At 36.9% G+C, this 19,281-nt stretch overlaps 1 protein-coding gene across 6 annotated transcripts; it reads right to left on the bottom strand.

Annotated features, from left to right (window-relative positions):
- Nucleotides 1–4,611: 4,611 nt before the first annotated feature.
- Nucleotides 4,612–18,995, bottom strand: LOC106170920 (uncharacterized). 6 transcript variants are annotated; one of them, XM_013550978.2, is made up of 6 exons: nucleotides 18,827–18,995; nucleotides 15,102–15,191; nucleotides 14,080–14,121; nucleotides 11,320–13,927; nucleotides 10,997–11,070; nucleotides 4,612–8,220 (listed from the first exon to the last, which is right to left on the bottom strand). In XM_013550978.2, exons 2-6 carry the CDS (start codon nucleotides 15,184–15,186, stop codon nucleotides 6,842–6,844), a joined length of 4,188 nt encoding a protein of 1,395 aa, XP_013406432.2. In that variant the 5' UTR covers nucleotides 15,187–15,191; nucleotides 18,827–18,995; the 3' UTR covers nucleotides 4,612–6,841. The 6 variants fall into 6 exon arrangements, with proteins under 6 accessions (XP_013406432.2, XP_086864497.1, XP_086864501.1 ...); XM_087008371.1 differs by having other exon boundaries at nucleotides 14,080–14,123; nucleotides 15,122–15,191; XM_087008375.1 differs by lacking the exon at nucleotides 18,827–18,995 and adding an exon at nucleotides 18,669–18,811 and having other exon boundaries at nucleotides 14,080–14,123; nucleotides 15,122–15,191.
- Between the last annotated feature and the right edge of the window lie 286 nt (nucleotides 18,996–19,281).

Below are 19,281 nucleotides of genomic sequence, written 5' to 3'. Positions count from 1 at the left end.
TGGCACCCATTTTTTAGAAGGAATTTGATCAAAACAACATGTTTAAATATGCAGAAAAACAACGGGCAAAAATAACGTGTTTTCCATGAAACGTCTCTTCTCACACAACACAAACCGTATATTCTTATTTAGATTTTATCCTTCTCGTGAATTGTTTTATAATGTCATACCAATCTCATAACGAAAAAAAAATCCACGTAAGGCTGCAAGGCTGGCTTCAGAGGGGTAATAACCAAAATCTTTTTGCTCTAAATTAAGGTTTTGATTTCAGTTTTTGCTCGGAGGAACAAAACACGTGCAATTTCATATTGTAAATAATAACATATGCGTCATACGTCATGAAACATGTGAAGTGCAGTCGAAAGTTTTGTCGAGCACGTGTACAGGAGCACGTGTACAGGAGGGGTTCGCTGACATACTGGCATTGCTATGTAAAATTCATATTCAGGTATTGTTTGGCAAGTCAAATTAAAGCAGCATTGCAAGAAGACAAACAGTTAAATGCTCATGCCAATGCTTGTGCTTTAACACACACACGCACACACACAAAATTAACGGACAACCAGCATTGGACCAACACATTTCCTAGAGACAGTATTCGGCATCTAAATAGCAACGATTCAAGGTCATTTTGTTTAAAAATTGTATTTTGAATCTAAATTACAGGATGTCTTACTGCTACCGTTTTACAAATCAATTGTTGAAAGCGAATGTTTGAGAACACTCCGTTGTAGTGGAAACGTATAAATCGATATAGAGCAGGAACTGGAGCTCTTCTATCACATATTATGTTATGTTTAAACACATTATTGTGATCTAATTTGTTCTCAGCTGCGGTATCTATAACAAATGATGATGAGCACATGATTTCAGATACCCGCATACTAGTACATTAAGGGAAAAAGACGTCATTATATCATGAATAAGGTAACCAGCATCTCACTTTGTAACACAACTTAGATAAGAAACTCCATAAGTCCTAGGGACAGACACATTGTAAAAGAAAACAGTGCGCTGATGCTAGTACACTATACAATTAATATGAAAAAAGATACACGTAGATGTGCTTTAAAACACCGTTGTACAGGGTGGTTTGAAGATGATGGCGTATGTATTAGATTCTTTCCGTGAAAACAACTTTATTTCTGATACGTTATCTCTAAAAAAGAAATTACGTAAAAAATTGCGTTAAACTAACCATGTAGGTTCAATACCACTTATGCATTCCTTATGACGGTAGCCTTAATCATCATTAATCAACTGACAGTAAATGGGTTTTACGATTCCTTGAGTAATACCCACAGTCCCTCTGCGTATGGCAATGTCATGTGGATTGGCTAAATTAAGCTTGTTTCTGGATGGAGACCGCTCGTACTTGGGTCCCATATAGGCCTTATGAAAAAAAAAATTAAAAAACTTAATGTGGCACCCATTGGATTCAATGTCTAAGGCCAAGCACATAAATATTTGTACAGGTACGCCTGGTATTTACCTGTATGGGTGCCAACTTGGGCGTATCTGTCATGACCAGTTCGGAAGCTACAGTGACATGTTTGCAGAAAAGAAATAACAGATCACTCTTAGGCTTCGTTCACATGCAATGTCTATTTTCTAAATTCTATTTTCTATTTGCGGCATGTCTTATGATCACGGTCTGTGCACTGAATATCCCGCCGCGTAATTACTGGCAGCGCGAGCCAGTTACTATAAGTTACTATAAGTAACTGGCTCGCGCTGCCAGTAATTACGCGGCGGGATATTCAGTGCACAGACCGTGATCATAAGATAGCGCGAATAGAAAATAGAAAATAGAAAATAGACATTGCATGTGAACGAAGCCTTATACTCCTATACCCTCTCTCTCTCTCTCTCTCTCTCTCTCTCTCTCTCTCTCTTTGTGTGTGTCAGTGTGTGCCTTCGCACGCTTGTTTGTTTCCAGAGGATATGGTTTATTCAAAAAAAGGATTTTATCTAAAACGTTGAATATTTCATAAGTCATGTCGATCGCAGTTTTTGACGCCTAGCACATCCAGGGAGCTTGTCTATCACCCCATTCTCATAGATTAGATCGACCTACATTGGATCGACCTAACTCCCTGGGGGTTCACGCTAAATAGCTGTCAGCCGGGCGGACACGAAAGTTAATTACCCCTTAAAGCTTGTAGTAGGCGGGGACGGACACTTAAGGGGGATTATCTGACAGTAATCTAGTGAGACTCCCCGCGGTGATAGATCGATCTAAAAGTTGTGAGAACAGAGCCTATGTTTGAACGTATATATGTATGGCAGTATCTGTACCACTGCTCATATATTTGTCTATAATGTTGCTTAATATATGCATCCACTTCATTTACTTATTCCTCCAGATTGACAAGCCCAATGACTACCATTATATGTTGATTGACTGCATTTGCCAAATAAGACGGTTGCAGTTGTCGAAACTTGTGAGATGTTAACACCGTACAAAAAATAAATAAATAAATAAATAAAATAAATAAATAAACGAATCACTTTATTGATAAAATTTAAAAAAAGCATAATTAGTGAGAAAAAACTTTCAGGTGTTAACACTGTATCCACTGTTAATATTTTTATACACGTGTTTTTCACTAACTTTTCTACTGCTTGTGAATATTAATGTAATAGTGGGGGCAGTGGTAATCTCGTTAGATGCCACCATAGTCTATTTTTTGGACGAAGGTATGTCTTTACACTTACGGGATAGGAGTATTGAGTCTGCCTCCGTAAAAAGAATAACCACATCGACACCATCCGACAAATACCCTTGCTACCAGCAATAACACCTTAATGCTGAAAATAATCATATCTGACTGTTCCAATCATAAGTTTTTGAATTTTCAGTGCAGGATCGTTTTTTAGATATTTCAGTGATTTTGCTTAAAGACATTTAATCGTGTAACACAGACATCTTAATTTCATGTGCTCTACTAACTCTTGATACTTTTGAACTTCTTCGTAGCCATGCATATCACCAGTGTATGGTATTACACTGGCCGGTTTTGTTGTTGCACTCGTCCTCTGATGTAAATACAAGAATATACAAATCTAGATTTTGAAGTTATTACAGCAGTTAATCTCGTGTCAGACACTCAAAACACCACTAGAACCATTCCCAAGATATTCATAAATAATACAAAATGACTGATCGTCAAGATATTGTTTTTGTAATACAAAGTAAAAATTCTCTCATGTGAAATCAAGCAATTCGAAATATCATTCTTCCTTGACTTGATGCTTTTAGAAAATGAGAGTGGATTATCCGCAGGCGGACTGTAATGTGTATTAGAAATGTCCCAGGTGATTATAGAAACCGCATCATTATTATTAGTAGTAGTACACAGAGAATTTAGCAGAGCGCATAGCGACAAGTAGAAGAGGGATTTGAGGAGATAAATCAAAATAAATAATTAGATAAATAAACAAACAAACAAACAAATACATAAATAAGTAAAATACAGTTCGCAGGTGAAAAGAAGTATTTTATTAAGTATCCTGTATTATTCCATATATGCATATGCCTCTTATTAGTAGTGCTCCAGTGTTAGTGGATTAGACCAGTTAGTTCAAGGGTAATAAGAGGACCTTATACACGTTTCTTCTTGGACATGTCAAAATTTCATGTAGTTTACTCCCATCCATTACCAGGCATGTTCATAAAAATAAAAATAATGCTGCTGGGGTATGCTACTAGGTGTACAAATAGCCCTATCACACAAAAGTAATCAATACATTTCTGGGAGCACATAGGCATAATCCGCATATCCCAAAAGTCCAAACGACTGGTCCTTTCCCCAAAACTCTTTAAAATGGAAATAAACAAAATATGAGCCTTTCATAATTACAACTTGATCTCCTACGAATATATGCATTCTATTCAAACATTCTTCCGTATCAGCATTCATGTGCAAATGAGGCAATATAGCAAACTATATTCGCGAAAAGATAGTCGTGTGGGATATTTTCCGTTGATTGACATGAAGCGGCATATACTGAGGGATACCTTTCATCGCGACTGCCAATCCCAGCATTGGATGTGAGAATTGGCGTTCACTGTCTGAAAGGGTCTGCTTATTGTTATGTTATCATATTTAGAAGAAACATTGTCAATAATATGGCGACCCCGGCACAGATTATATATGCTGATAGTTACGTTTTCTATAGAGAAACACATATTATAATCCCCATTCTACTATTCACAGGGCTTGTTCATGTGCGCCCACTCTTAACTGCGTAAATTCAAGTTAAATGTCTTACTCTTACATGTGTATAGAGCAAGCTGAGATTGGAAGTACGCTTGTGGAGATGGCTTGAATTTCCCATGTAAAAACCATCTTCGCTGCATTATCCGTTCGCTACGTCGAGGCAAACTAGGCATTTGCCGTGTCTGGTTTCTCAGGCTGTGTTTCACTAACAGGACTTGCCAAGGGGCCCCAGGAGAGGGTTCCAGAGCTCGGTAGAACGGGTGGTGTGCCTTACTTCTTTTCAATCTCTGGTGACAGGCATGCGAGTAGGCTTTAAAAACATGATATATTCGCTGTTCCTACATACACGTCATTTTGAAATTCAACAAAGCCGAGCAAACAGAAAATCCAATTTTACAAGAAAAAAATTTATTCGGTTAAACGATCTGCGTTACACAACAGCGATGATCCAGCCTTGGTAGAATCATATACATAATTACGTCTTTGATTTGATTATACGCAAGGAATGACAAAACCACTATACCAACACTGTAACATGAATAATGCACGAAACATCTCACTGGATATGCAAACCCATCCAAAATGAACCTCCATGTTATGTGACAAGTTATCTGGTTAGAAAAATCAATGTTCTTTCAGTGTCATACATAATTAATGGTCCACCTGCTCACAGGCTGGTGCCAGGTTGCACTGGTGCCAGGTTGCCTTGGGATTAAATTCTATTATATTAAATATTTGAATGATATCAATTAGTATACACTCCTTGTCTTACTCTTACATATAAAATTGAACACGGGTCGCATGTACATCATTAATGGAGCTACAGAAAATGCACAGCATTTTAAGGGATCATAAATCTTAATCATACAGCTACAAATCAGATGAAGAAGAAACGTGAATGAGTAGTAATAACTATGACTTTTAGTCACTGCTTGATAAAAACGTTTGTAGTAATTTTGAATGCAAATAACTAATGAAGAAATTCTTTCCTGGGCCTCATATCTTTGCTCCATTATTTGACTCAGTAGCATGCTACTAGTACCGGTATCTAATACAGAGCAAGAGTAATTTCCCCTCATCAACTACAAAGTCTGGAAGTTTTACAGTCTCATCACATGGGAGAAAACGTAAATAAACTTGGTGTGGTCTCTGGGGATATACACCGGTAAAATCTTTCTAATAAGGAAAATATGTAAGATCCAGCATCCAACCATAAAATAAATTATAGCAATGTATCATATATATCATAGTCAACCATACTTAAGTTGTTTTTTTTTTTTATTTTAAGAAGTTTGAGTGCATTTGGTACTAAATAACAAGAAAAAAAGGAATCTTCACGTCCAAGATACATACATGTAACTAAATATAGAAAAATTATACTTTGCTTCAGTCACACTGTTATATAAACATCTTTCTTTGAATCAAAGACAAACAATACAGCAATAGACAAATCTTTTTAGTATGTTCATGTGCAATGAAACATATTGCAAACATAATGCTCATCCTCTAGTAAACATACAAGTTAAAATATATACAATTACACATATCTACAACATTTAATATTTTATATTAATAGTGATTTTAAAAAATCCTCTTAACCTGCTTTAGAAGCAGGTTTCTTTAAACCTTAATCTTTGTCTATGGCAGATTTTAAAGTTTTTTTCAGATGTTTTCATCTGAAGCTTTCTATGAAAAGGATTAACTTGATCAAACAAGTTCAGTGACATTTGTGCATCAAATGCGGACTTCAGTAATACTTACAATTCTAAATATCATGACATTTTAACCAGGCCCCAACACAAAAGAACTTAAACACCCAAGAGAGAATTTTAAACCCAAATGTTACATCGCCTCCCAGTAGTATTTATGCTCATTTTTCATCTTTTTGCTTGGCAATACAAGAACGTGTCCTTTTCATATTAAAGAGAAAAAAGTATGTACATGCATTTATTTTACAACCATAAAGCAAATGTATATTTGCTTACATCTGATTGAATGACAAACTTCAATAGAACATCTAACACAAAGATAAATGAAATGTAAGGCAAACATTTATGTTGGTATGCTGGTACACATATGTCAATTATTGTGCTTGGGCTTACTGTATTGACTGAAGCTACTAGGAGCATATACAACAATTGTTGCCATAATTTTGACATATTATCAATATAAACCAAGGTCATGGGACTTAAATAAGCCTACTGTTTCCTATTCTTAGAACATAAAAGCAAAGCAACCAAAATTCGTAAAATGACTGACAAGACTGCAAAAACTCTTGGCAATCCTTGATGAATGTGACACAGCAGCAAACCCTCTGGCCAAACTGTACAATTGTTATATAGATCCATTTACAGAAAAATACTGAAATATGGAGCTGACATTCTTAGCTGGAGTGCAGAAGCATAACTGAATTGATTGCTGGATCTGTTGCGTATGATGTGCCCTCAAATCCAATTTCACACATAGCAGTGTCAGCAAATTTTCTGAACCAGCATGAGTGAAAAATATATTAATGACAATTGCTTTTCTGAAAAGTTTTTTAAAAAATGCCACATAAATTGAAGGCAACAAGTACAGTTTCTACTTAATGCAAACAAACTCAATTATTATGGTTTTCTTCACTGAATAATGCATTTTTTCTTAGCATCTCTTCCTGATGACTCTGATCCATCTTCACTATCTTCAGTATCTTTCTCAAGAGTGTCATTCCTCGGGGAATCCTGAACTGGATTCATTACTGGAACATTTTGATGAACTGGTTCTGTAGAAAACGACGGCATACCCTCAGCCAACTTAGATGGTGGTAGTTGAGATTGCACTGGGTGTTCTGGACCAGGAGAGCTGCTCTCACCTAACACACTTCTTCCCAGACCACTGCTGCCAGGAGACATGACTTGTGATGCTTCACGAGATTGTTCCTGGGGATTTTCCAGGGCAAGTTCAACTATAGGTTTCTGGGGATTAACATTTGCTGTGGGTACTATAGCCAACTTTGGCTTAACAAATGCTGGTTTTATCCTCTTTGCACTTGCATCAAGGCTGACTCCCAAGCCGCTCTCTTCACTTCTGACTTCACTTGGATTTCTGGATATATATTGCTCACTTGATTGCTCACTGCTTGGTCCAGTACTATGATGGCTAGCTGCAGGATTCTCTAAATGTTTTATATTTTTATGGGACATGGCCACTGCCTCAGTGCCAAGGTTTACAAAGTCATCACTTTCATCTCCATTATAACCACGACCTACATTTAATTCCAGATCTTCTTGTTGGGCCTGTCTCTTCAATTGTGTAATGCTGTCCTCACCCTCTGTGTTGCTTGGGTAGAGATTATCCATGTTATAAGAATTGTGGCTCAAGTTCACTCCACTGGCAGGCTCACTTTCATTTACATTACGCAAATGAGATGGAATACCTGCGAGCATTTCATTGTGAACTGGTGGTGATGCAGTGGACCGCACAGCATTTTCTTCAGAATCACCACCCACTTGTTTGACAGATGTATTATCCACACTGTCAAATGGCTTAAGTACTGCCATTTGTGTGTCATTTGTTCCCACTGGTGATTTGAGGGCAGTCTGATCCCAATTACCCTGAACATCAGGGCTTCCTCCCCTGGAGCCTATTGGCTGTTTGGGAATTGTGTCATCCTGAGGTGATACTGATTTAGGGTCAGTCTCACTCAAATCACCGCTGTTACCAGGGGTTACCTGTGGTCTAATAGGACTGACTGCAGCAACAGGTTTTACTCTGATGGTTGGCTTTGCAGTTGCTACTGGTGTCTTAGTTTCCACTGGTTGAAGACTGGGGACGACAGAATCTGGGAGGCTGCCATAGGTTGATGTAGATTCTTCATTGCCTTGAAAATAACTGCTGTATGGTGTTTTTGCCTTGCCAGTTTCTTGGTCATGGTATGCTATGACATTATTATGACCAATGAAACGCTCTTCATCACGTGTCTGTGCTTGGTTGAATAGATCTGTTAATAAGCTATTAGCTGCAACAGAAAAAGGAACATGGTCATTACAAGGTTCATTCTTACTGTGCTTTTAACACTTCATTTCTCCTGATGATTTCACTGTACAAAGCAGTTAGATGGCAATTTTTAATCTGATAAATTGTATAGAATTCACAAAAAAAATTCATTAACTGTGTATGAATAATAAAATGTTACATTTCATTAATAAAGTTTATATCACAGAGCTATATTCCCAGCGGGCAAATCAACATTGAATCAATGTTGAATCAACGTTGATGGTCAACGTTGAAACTATGTTGATATGACGTTGACTATGAAAGTTGACTCAACGTTGAACCATCAAGGTTGAATCAACCTTGAGGTCTCAATATTGAATCAACGTTGACAGTCAATGTTGAAACTATGTTGATATGAGGTTGACTATGAAAGTTGACTCAACGTTGAACCATCAAGGTTGAATCAACCTTGAGGTATCAATGTTGAATCAACGTTGACGATCAACGTTGAAACTATGTTGATATGACGTTGACTATGAAAGTTGAATCAACGTTGAACCATCAAGGTTGAATCAACCTTGAGGTATCAATGTTGAATCAACGTTGACTATCAACGTTGAAACTATGTTGATATGACGTTGACTATGAAAGTTGACTCAACGTTGAACCATCAAGGTTGAATCAACCTTGAGGTCTCAATGTTGAATCAACGTTGACGGTCAACGTTGAAACTATGTTGATATGACGTTGACTATGAAAGTTGAATCAACGTTGAACCATCAAGGTTGAATCAACCTTGAGGTATCAATGTTGAATCAACGTTGACAGTCAACACTGAAACTATGTTGATATGACGTTGACTATGAAAGTTGAATCAACGTTGAACCATCAAGGTTGAATCAACCTTGAACCATCAAGGTTGAAACAACCTTGAGGTATCAATGCTGAATCAACATTGATACCTCAATGTTGAATCAATGTTGAAATAAAGTTGAATTTGAAAATTGAATTAACGTTGATATATCAATTAGGCTATCAGGATATTTGATTGAAATTTGCCTGATGGCTGAGTTGTTCTCCAAGATATCAAGCATTTCTTGAAATAAAAAGACTCAGATCTGAAAAGGGGGGGAAATTGGGAAAATTACCTACAAAAAAAGGTAATTCGGAAGAAAAGGGGGGGGGGGTCCAGACCCCGGGACCGGCCCCTGTATCCACCTATGGGTCGTCAGATTCTTTTTAAACTTTCCAGTTTGATGCTCAGTGTTACGGACCAAAACAGCCCGAACATAAAAAAACACAAACAACAACTAACTTAACTATGAATATAATATATTACAAACAATGAACATACACTACATAAACTAACTACATGTAATACTATCATGTTGCATAAACTTTAACATTTGTCAAATACAGTTAAATTCTAACAGATTCGTAGACAGTCAAGTTTTGAAGACGCAATGTCACAGTTTTACGAGTCCTTATCTGTTGAACGATCATCCTGATAGTGTGGGGTTTGGAAGACGCAATGTCACCGTTTTCCATGTCCTTATCTGTTGAACGATCCTCCTGATAGTGTGGCCTCACAAAGTACTGTTAATAAAGTACAGTTTTTGTACTGTAAAAGTGTTACACACTGTCCACACTCACGTGTTGCATCAGTTCATGTTATCCGGAGTCTCGCACTTAATAACAGTCCCGCACTTCATTTACATTATACAAGTATGCAGGCACATACGGTAATTACTCATAAAAATTAAACAACAAATTAGCTTTACTAAAATAATTATAACGTCACATCAGGTAGTTAAGATTATTTTAAGAATACAAAAACAAAGGGTCACCAGTCTAATTTTTTTCTCACAGCTAACTTCAATTTCCAGAAAAACAGGCATTTTTGGCTTTTTCAAGCTTTTTCTTCAACCTTGAGTAAAATTTTGTCAATTTGCCATAAAGTAAGGCTGGTGACCCTATGTTTTTTCTTTTTCTTAAAGACCTGTGGAAAGTTAAAAAAACTGACGACCGCTTTTTTCACAAAATTAATTTTAATGAAAAAGGGGTAAAACAAGTGTTTTATGAGGGGTAATTACCCCTATGCATACCTCTCTAGTGAGATAATCATTTAAAACTATTATCAAGGTTATGATTAAGGTTATAAAGTTAAGGTTGGCCCAATGTTGAGATCCAGTTGATATGTCAACATTGACAAAGGGTTTACAAACACAGGTTGATTCAATGTTGAAATCCTGTTGATCTATCAACATTGAAAACTGATTGACAAAGAAAGGTAAAATCAATGTTGAGACCCTGTTGATCTATCAACATTGACAATTGGTTGACAAGAAAAGGTTGATTCAATGTTGAAATCCTGTTGATCTATCAACATTGAAAATTGATTGACAAAGAAAGGTTAAATCAATGTTGAGACCCTGTTGATCTATCAACATTGACAATTGGATGACAAGAAAAGGTTGATTCAATGTTGAGATCTTGTTGATCTATCAATATTGATGGATCAACATCATCTCAACCTATCCTCAATGTTGAATCAACGTTGAGTGCCCGCTGGGATTTCAATTGTACTTAACATTAGTGAGCTAATGTTCAGTGAATCTATTCACATCATAATATATGCAAAGTCAATTACAAAGAAAGATAAAAACAGCCCCCTGGGTCTTTCCAGACATAGGTCATAATTTTGTAGAAAGGTATTTTCATATTTTCAGTTGATTTAGCTGAGAGAAGACTGTCAGTCTGGACAGCTCAGTTAAGCCAACTGGGAAGAAGCTAATTACCTGAAAGTGAAGGTTGTAAATTAGGACTTCCACAGGAGATGAGTACTTGACCAGGGACTGTACTATTGGAGGGACTGAAATATTGTAGTAGAAGTTAAGGAAATGAGCACACTTTCATTGATCTTCTACACTTACAATTCACCTTTTTGAAAAAGTAGAAACATGTTTTATCAAACACTTGGTTTATTAAATGAAGTGCAGTCAATTTACAACATACACATATCTATATGCCATAAAGCACGCTACCATGAAAAAAAAAGAAAATTTACATTTGTTAGAGATAAATTGCAAAAAATATAATGCAGTTCTGTTACAAAACTTACGTGCTACTACTAGGGCTCTGTACTGAAGTTCTGTCTAAAGTGGTGTCCCATTCATTCCCACTGTCTGGTGAAGCTGGGCCCTCTGGAGGCCGTAGTGGTGATGACTGGCCATCCTGTGGTGACTCTGGGCCATCAGGGACGACATCTTGACTTTGTCCCACCACTGCTGTGTTATGATTCCCAATCTGGATCCCACTAGAGTTATAAATGTTGATAATCTGTGTTGGGGGCTGTGGGGGAACTGCTGCTGGTGTAGGGGCAGGGGCTACTGGAGGCCTCTCAGAACCTTGTGAATTGGTCTCAGGTCGTGCACCATAATAGTGGTGATGAACCTCTTTCACAACTCTTGAACTTCTGTGGGTGTGTGGCCCTGATTTGTCATCAGATTCTTCATCTGAAGAAGAATTTTCTCCTTTTCTGTGACTTCCAGTGGCTTCATGATCAACTCCAGGGTCTCTTTTTTTCATTCTAGCTACTGGAGAGGCTCCACGATGGCCCGCATTTGCTGACTCTCCAACCATGACTTCAGTCTGTGGGCCACCTGTCACAACACCACATATTTCTCTTTCTCCATCATCCAGCCCCATTTTCTTCTTGCTTTTGACAAACTGGGCACTTTCTCCTTGTCTTCTGTTTCTTGCCAGTGGGCGGTATTCTTTGGAAGGTGAGGATATTTTATGTATAGGCAATTCAGTGGAATCTTCAAGCTTCTCATCTCCACCATTCCCTGTCTCACTGGATTCTACCATGCTGTCATCTTCCTGCTCTGTGGGCTCCCTGTTGGTTCTTGTGATAGATAAGGGGGGTGGCACCACTGAAGTCGAGGAGCCAGCAGTTGCAGTTGTTGAGAGAACACCTGTTGAAGTGACAGGTGTAAGAGAACAGTCAGCCACCACATCTGAACCATCATCTCTCTCTGTACCCATGGTATCACCCTGTGAAGTGGCAGCAGTCGTGCTGTGCTGGGACACACTGGTTTGATGTGATGCAGTGACCACTGGGTGATCATCACCATGACCCATCTGCACTCCACCTCCACCTGTCTGGTTATCTGGGGTTTTAGTAGCTGACACAGGGGTTGATGACTGGGCTGCTGGTGAAGAATTTTGTATTTCTTGCCTTTCACACTGTTGTTCATTTGACTGAGGTGGTGGACACATGCTCACTGTGCTTAATTGGGACTCCAGCATCTGGGGTCTGCCTGAGTATTGTGAGTACCCTGGCTGTTGAGAAGGCATTCCATACCCTTGCAATCCAGGATTCAATACTGGCTGTGACTGTCCCATATAAGGCTGCCCATGTGATCCATGATACGGGAATGGTTCTGGAACCCCAAAGTAAGGATGACCAGGTGGTGCTGGATAGGGCCAACTGTACTGTGGCACAGGAGGATGTCCATAGAAATTCATGTTGTGTGATCCAGCATGACCTTGATTCACTGGGTATTGCTGAAGAAATGGCTGCCCCTGCATTTGATAGGCCATCATTTCTGGTGGAATAGGCTGTTGTGAAGGATTTTTCATTGTTATTTCACCATGCTGAATTTTCTCCATACTGATTTGGTACCTCTTTTGTTGTCTTTCTTTATCTTGCCTTAATATTTCTTCCTGTAGTAAATGGTTTTGTGTTTGTTTTGATGTTTGAAGTTGCTGATATAAAATTTCAAACTTTCTGTGATGCTCAGCATCTTGAGCTTCTTTCTGTTGTTTTGCAAAGAATAACTTTTTCTCACTTTCAAGTTGCTTCTGTTCTTCTTCCCTTTCAAATTCAAGACGTTTCTGTGCCAGTTGCTTTTTTTGCTTTAGCTTCTCAATTACAGTCTGCTTTTCATCTTCAAGTGCCTTTCTGCGTTTTTCCTTTTGAGACAGTTTAGCATCAAATACATTTTTCACACTCCTGTAGAAATACTGGTCTATTGATCCAATGTCAATCCCCCTCAATGAACGCAAACCAAATGGAATCTTGAAAGGTGCTTTTCTCTTAGGGACTGTCCACAATGGAATGACACACCATTTTTTCTCTTCTTCAGAAATACAAGTCATTATTATCTCATCTCTTTGTAAATCTAGCCATTTGTCACCAACAAAATGTTCCGACATGTACATCAGTATGAAAGTGCTACATTCCACTGCAGTATCAATTTGCTGGAGGTCAGACTGGATTTCACAGAAAACCTCATCGTCTGTGGTACAAATTTTTATGTGGCTTTTATCTTTCAGAAGTAACTTGTCATCTGTCTCCAGTATGTCCCTCAACTCCAAAGCATCAGTCTTATCTCTTTCATCAAAGAGCAGCAAGGCATCATACTGTGGAATACGTAATTTCAGAGGCAAGTCTTTCTCATCAATGTCAGAAACACTTAATGAGTGTATACCAGAATCTAAGCTGTTGACATCATCACTAGGTTGGATTCCACTTGTGTCATCTTCTTTGTCATCACTGGGGCTCTCTTTGGTTGATAACAAAGACTGAGAGAATTTTGCAGGAAGTTTGATGGTAATGGTTGGAGCAAAAGCAGACGTTGGGCTAAAGGGTGCAGCATCTGGTTCTACATCCTCTGAGGAGCCGGAGCGTACTACGTCTGTCTCTAACCCACTATCCATTTGACCTAAAATATACACAATATATGTATATAAACAATGAGCCTCTCACTATGAAGCTTATTTAACACAAATGTAGATCTACATTGCACCTCAAACTATTAAAAACTTAAAGCACACACTTCAAATTAGCAACATGTCTAAGACTTAATAATCAGACCTGAATCATCAGAAGTCCACACTTTATGACCCTTTTGTTTATCTGAAAAATTAATGATATCAATTTTTAGAGAATTTAAATATTAAGATAAATTCAATGTTTTCATCTATGCAAAAAACTTAATGAGAAAAAAAAAAGATATGAAAACTTCAAAAGTCAACCTAATCCAAGGAATTGGATAACCAGCCACTACAGTAAACCAAGATTTTTTTTATTCATGTGAATTTTATAATAAAAAATCACCAAGAAAAAATGAAAAAGAAAAAAAATGCTCAAAATATCAATACTGTCAAATACTGAAACTGACAGAAACAGTGATATTATATGATATTAAATAATGCACAGGGCTAAATATCCACTGAAATTGAAAATCACATAGGGAAAATGCCAATATGTGAAATAAACTCGACAAATGAAATGCAATCAGCTGATGAGCTGCATTTTAGCCCTATGAATAATTAAAGGATGAGATTAATAAGTAACATGGTTCTTTTTTTTATTGTGTTTATGATGACAGTGCACAAAATTTTTTGTCAATGTTGATGACATAGTAAAGCTTAAGAACATAATCCCCACCAAATTGTAACCTTGTACTACTTTTATTATTATGAACAGTAACAAAATGTAACAACTACAATGCTTATATGTAAAAAGTAAAAAATTGGTAAAAAAAAACTTCATAACTTCAAGAAAAACAATCTAATCAGAATGTTTTTCTAATTGGAACTGTCTATTAGTCCTATGAATCATTCAAGCAAGTTGGAGAATAAAAAGTAAACTGATTTTCCTTTTGTGTTTATAAAGAAAGTGCACTTCATGGGGGGGGGGGGGCAGAGGCAGGCAATGGCTTTTTGTTAAAACCAAAATGTGTAAACTATCAAACAGTTAGATTCCTTCAAACATTTTTTTTGCAGTATACTTACAATGAAACACACTCACACATGTAATAACAAATGAAAATTAGATCTTAACACTTGCGCATTTTCTATTATTTATCACTGAAAAAGGTATTGTCCACAAACCACTGCTTTTATCCTCATCTTCCTCCTTCTCTCCACTATCACAAATGCCTGCCTGCATGGGAAGGGTACACCTCACACTAGACATCTTCCCTATAATTACAAAAAAATGACTATAAAAGTTAAGGCACCTTTGGAGCATAAAAGAAAAAGAAAAAACAAAAGCTGTTTTACTGAGTTATTAGCTAATCCTAATTTCTTAATGGATCATCACCAAAAAAGTTAACGCATTTCTGATCTATTCTGAACATTTCTATAAAACTGGCCGACTACTAGTACTTCATGCATAATGTTGCTAACAGACTAACAGAACCAAAACCATAACCTACAGGTACTTGATGGAGGTCATAAAGGAATGGTTAAGGATGACAAATACTGTAGCATTTTATTTAACATATCATATTATACTATATACAGTACATGTACAAACCACTAAAATGAAAATGAAATATATTCAATCTACTTCAAGTATTCTTTAAAACAATCTAAAGCAAATCCAGTTCTCTTTACATTAGATTACGGTATTATTATGGTAATGTACCATGAATTTCATACAGAAGAAACTAATTCAAACTAGACTGCAACTGGCTAAAGCCAGTGGCGGAGGATTCCCCTGCAAAATAGGTGTGGAAATGCTTTTACAAGGTAATGTGAAGGTCATGGGTTAAATTTGATCCCATATTCTGAAAAAGCATGTGCGAATAAGGGGGGGGGGGGGGGGGGGGGGGGGGGAGGGGGGTCAACAAAGCATCACTTTTAGCCCACTTCAGTATTTCAATATTTCTCCATGAAATAGCCAAATGACCTTGAAAATGAGGGTCAAGGTCAAATTTGACATTTGATTTGGGGGTTTTGGGTATATGTTTGGGGTAGTTTACTATAGCATGCTATGACCAAAAACCAGTGTTTCTTAGAGAAATTGCCAAACTCAAGATTTCTGCAATGTGATAAATTTTTAAAAATCGATATTTAAAAAAGTAATTAGGCAGTCGCTACCAAAGTACGGCTAACCTTAGATAAATATATAGGGCATCATTTGCCACTATGATTGGGGCTCTGGGCCTTTTGGTTTTTGAGATCTCGGAAACAAACCTTTTTTGAGCCCGTTTGGCCATTAGCGACCTTGACCTTGACCTTATTGCATAAAAGTAGGTCATTATCTGTGGATTCACCTCAGTATCACTGGCCATAAGGCCCTTAGCCATATGGCTTATACTTTAGGCATAATGGCAATTTCAAATTTTACAAAATTTGCCTTTAAAAGCCCCTGTGACCTTGAAAAGTAGGTCAAGGGCACTGAAACTGGTTCTGTGGCATATTCTTGCCATAGGCTACCTATGATAATTATTTCAGATTTTTTGCGAAAAAAAAACGCGCGGAAAGAATAACTATAATAATAATACTACCAAAAACAATGGTATTCCCCTATGGGGAATCTTAATAAGGATATTATTGTTTTGGTGTCGAAATTTATGAAATGGAAGGTGCTCAGAAATTCCAGATGTTTCGAATTTTATGAAATTCTGTTATTTCTGACAGGAAGTTGTCTGTTTGTTGCTAGGCCCTATGTTATCTTTTCCCAACAAACTCTGTGTCAGTTACCATATTGTATAAAAGGTAAGTGTCAGTAACTGCTACCCATTGGATGTACGTGTAATTTCAACCCATCAGTGTATGGTCCAAGGTGCTAGATAACGATTGGTACTGTTAGCTAGGGACACAATATAGCATAATTATCATTCTTGTCATATTCAAAAGTGATTCTGGCACCCAGCAACTAGTGCCATTTTTCACAAACTATCCTGGCGCTCAGAACAGGAGTGAATGGAGGGAGAAATGGAGAACTGTGCTTTGTTTTTATTTTCTTAAATAATAATTATTATTATATATTATTATTATTTATTTTTTGCATTGTGATGAGTTTGGTAAAAACCCAGAATAGAAAATTTTCATCTACATGTATAGTACATACAATTTATGAAAGTAAAAGCAGCTTGAAATATACATATTACCTTTACTTCCCTGATTAACTAGCTGAACACTTGTGAGGTTCAATATTTCATTTCACCTTGCAATAATTGTACATGTGCCAATAGTCTCATGTTCAGCATACCAAAATACTGAATTTTTTAGTTAAAAGAAAGCCAATATGATTAACACAGAAGCAAGTGATGGCTACTGTCTAGAACTGTCCTTATAACATTTACCTAACATATCAAATATAATATAATACAGGGTTTCTCAAAAATGCACTCACTCTTTGTACAAGTACCCATTATTGCTACAAGTCTACCCAGTTAAATTAAAGAAAATAACATTTGACTATTGTAATGAGAAAAATTAAAACAGGGCACAATATAAAAAACACTTAAATGTACAATCTAAAAAAACATATTAGTAAAGGAGAATCAAAGAGTGAGTATATTTTTATGACAATCTGTGTTCACTTTGAAACAATTCACCTATTTTGACCTATGTTATTCAGGTGTGGATCCAGGGATATTTTTGAGTCTGCCAAATTATCTTTGTTGGCCCATCCTCCACTGCCTCCTCCCCCCACACACACCTGCACGCGTTCACACCTATCTATCTATCTATCTATCTATCTATCTATCTATCTATCTATCAAAAAACAAGTGACATGTATAAACCCCAACTCTGAGTTTCACAGGGGATACCAAGAAGGTATGTCCTATCGTCAGGAGGTTTTTATTTGAAAATGGTATTTTAGCTGTTAATTGTTATATTACACTCCTGAAATTGTTGAGCACTCTAAAAGTGGACTTTTATCTGAAGAACGCTTGTTATATATATAACGTTTCGACTTATCAATATGCATATTTATTGAAAATAAAGTAACCTTTGTAGTCAAATGTGACCATAAGTGTCATGCCATCTTTTGTTACCAAAGTCAATAAGAAACATACAGAAGACTTTCAAAGATAAAATAAGAAGATGGTCAGCAAAATCTTAAAATTTTTTGACTGTCTTTCAATAGAAAATGGCCCGGATGTGGTTAGAGTGTCCGCCTCCGGAGTGGGAGGACGAGGGTTCAAACCAGTCCCGGGACATGTTTTTTGGTTCCTGCAATACATGTACTAGTAGCATGTGCTACATGTAAGACAACAGATATTGTAATGGCTACTTGTGAAATGATGTTCAGCAAACCAAAATAACTCTGGTTTGGGCTCATGAATTTTTTTCTCACTTTTCATCACAAGTATGTTACTCACTTTGTCACTGATAGTGTTGTGAATATATCATCACTTTGGACAGTATGTATTATTTTTGTTTTGATGTATATACAGTGCTGATTTTCGGGATTTTTTTCTAGTGCAAATAAAATAATTAATCTAAGGAAACCAGATGAATTTTCGTGTGATTTGAACTACTGAGTATCAAGGTGCATGTTAAGACTGAGACCCTCAATCTTCCATGCAACTTTGTCAGATTGCATTATTTACATGTAAACTTAACTGGCAACAACCCTTTACCAACGTCGGTCTTCCATTTGAAATTTACACATAATTTTCTCATTCTGTATTTGACAAAAATGATAATAATACCTACCGCACCCTGTGCAATTTTGAAGTCTTTTGGCAAATTTGTTCGAACGTCAATCTGGAATTTCCCAATCTTGTGACGATGATTCAGTTCTCTAAGCCACCGTGTTGATGTTAGAACTAGATTGTAACAGACAAGTTTAAAGCGTCAACTATAGTACATACCTTCGTGATTTTAGTAGATCCCCTCGTCAACTAGAAGACTATGGCACTCATTTTACAAGAAACTGATTTCCTTACGCGTAAATTATGCCAGGATTTTGGATTTTTCCTTCGCACGGGGAATCCCCTTTTCAGTAGACTACAGTGTATGTGGTTCGTTTTTCAACAAATATATACTAAGAAAGAGAATACGACAATTATCAAATACTAGCAAATTTACAATAATATCTGTCTGAAATAAATTTGATTCGCTTTCATATATTTTGTAGCATACGATTCAGTTTGATTAAAATGAAAATATGCGAAACTACATGCACATTGAGATACGAACTACAGCAAGACTACTACTAGCCACCAGATTTGCAACGAGTCTTGTAGGCGGAAACAATATGCATGTGTAACATCCATCTTTATAAGGGGATTTCAGATGTTCAGATGTGATGCTAAAAATACAGGTC

The sequence above is a fragment of the Lingula anatina genome, chromosome 1, assembly GCF_051362555.1.
Source record: "Lingula anatina isolate TDL-2025a chromosome 1, LinAna3.0, whole genome shotgun sequence".
Lineage (NCBI taxonomy): Eukaryota > Metazoa > Brachiopoda > Lingulata > Lingulida > Lingulidae > Lingula > Lingula anatina.
This window is presented reverse-complemented; position numbering and strand designations above follow the sequence as displayed.

What these genes read in the sequence shown, in the direction of transcription:
- LOC106170920 (XM_013550978.2), bottom strand. Translation starts at nt 15,186, where the DNA reads ATGTCTAGTGTGAGGTGTACCCTTCCCATGCAGGCAGGCATTTGTGAT. An exon ending in CAGAGCCCTAGTAGTAGCAC is followed by an intron (nt 11,071 to 11,319) that starts GTAAGTTTTGTA and finishes ACAATATTTCAG; the next exon opens with TCCCTCCAATAGTACAGTCC. An exon ending in TTTACAACCTTCACTTTCAG is followed by an intron (nt 8,221 to 10,996) that starts GTAATTAGCTTC and finishes TTTCTGTTGCAG; the next exon opens with CTAATAGCTTATTAACAGAT.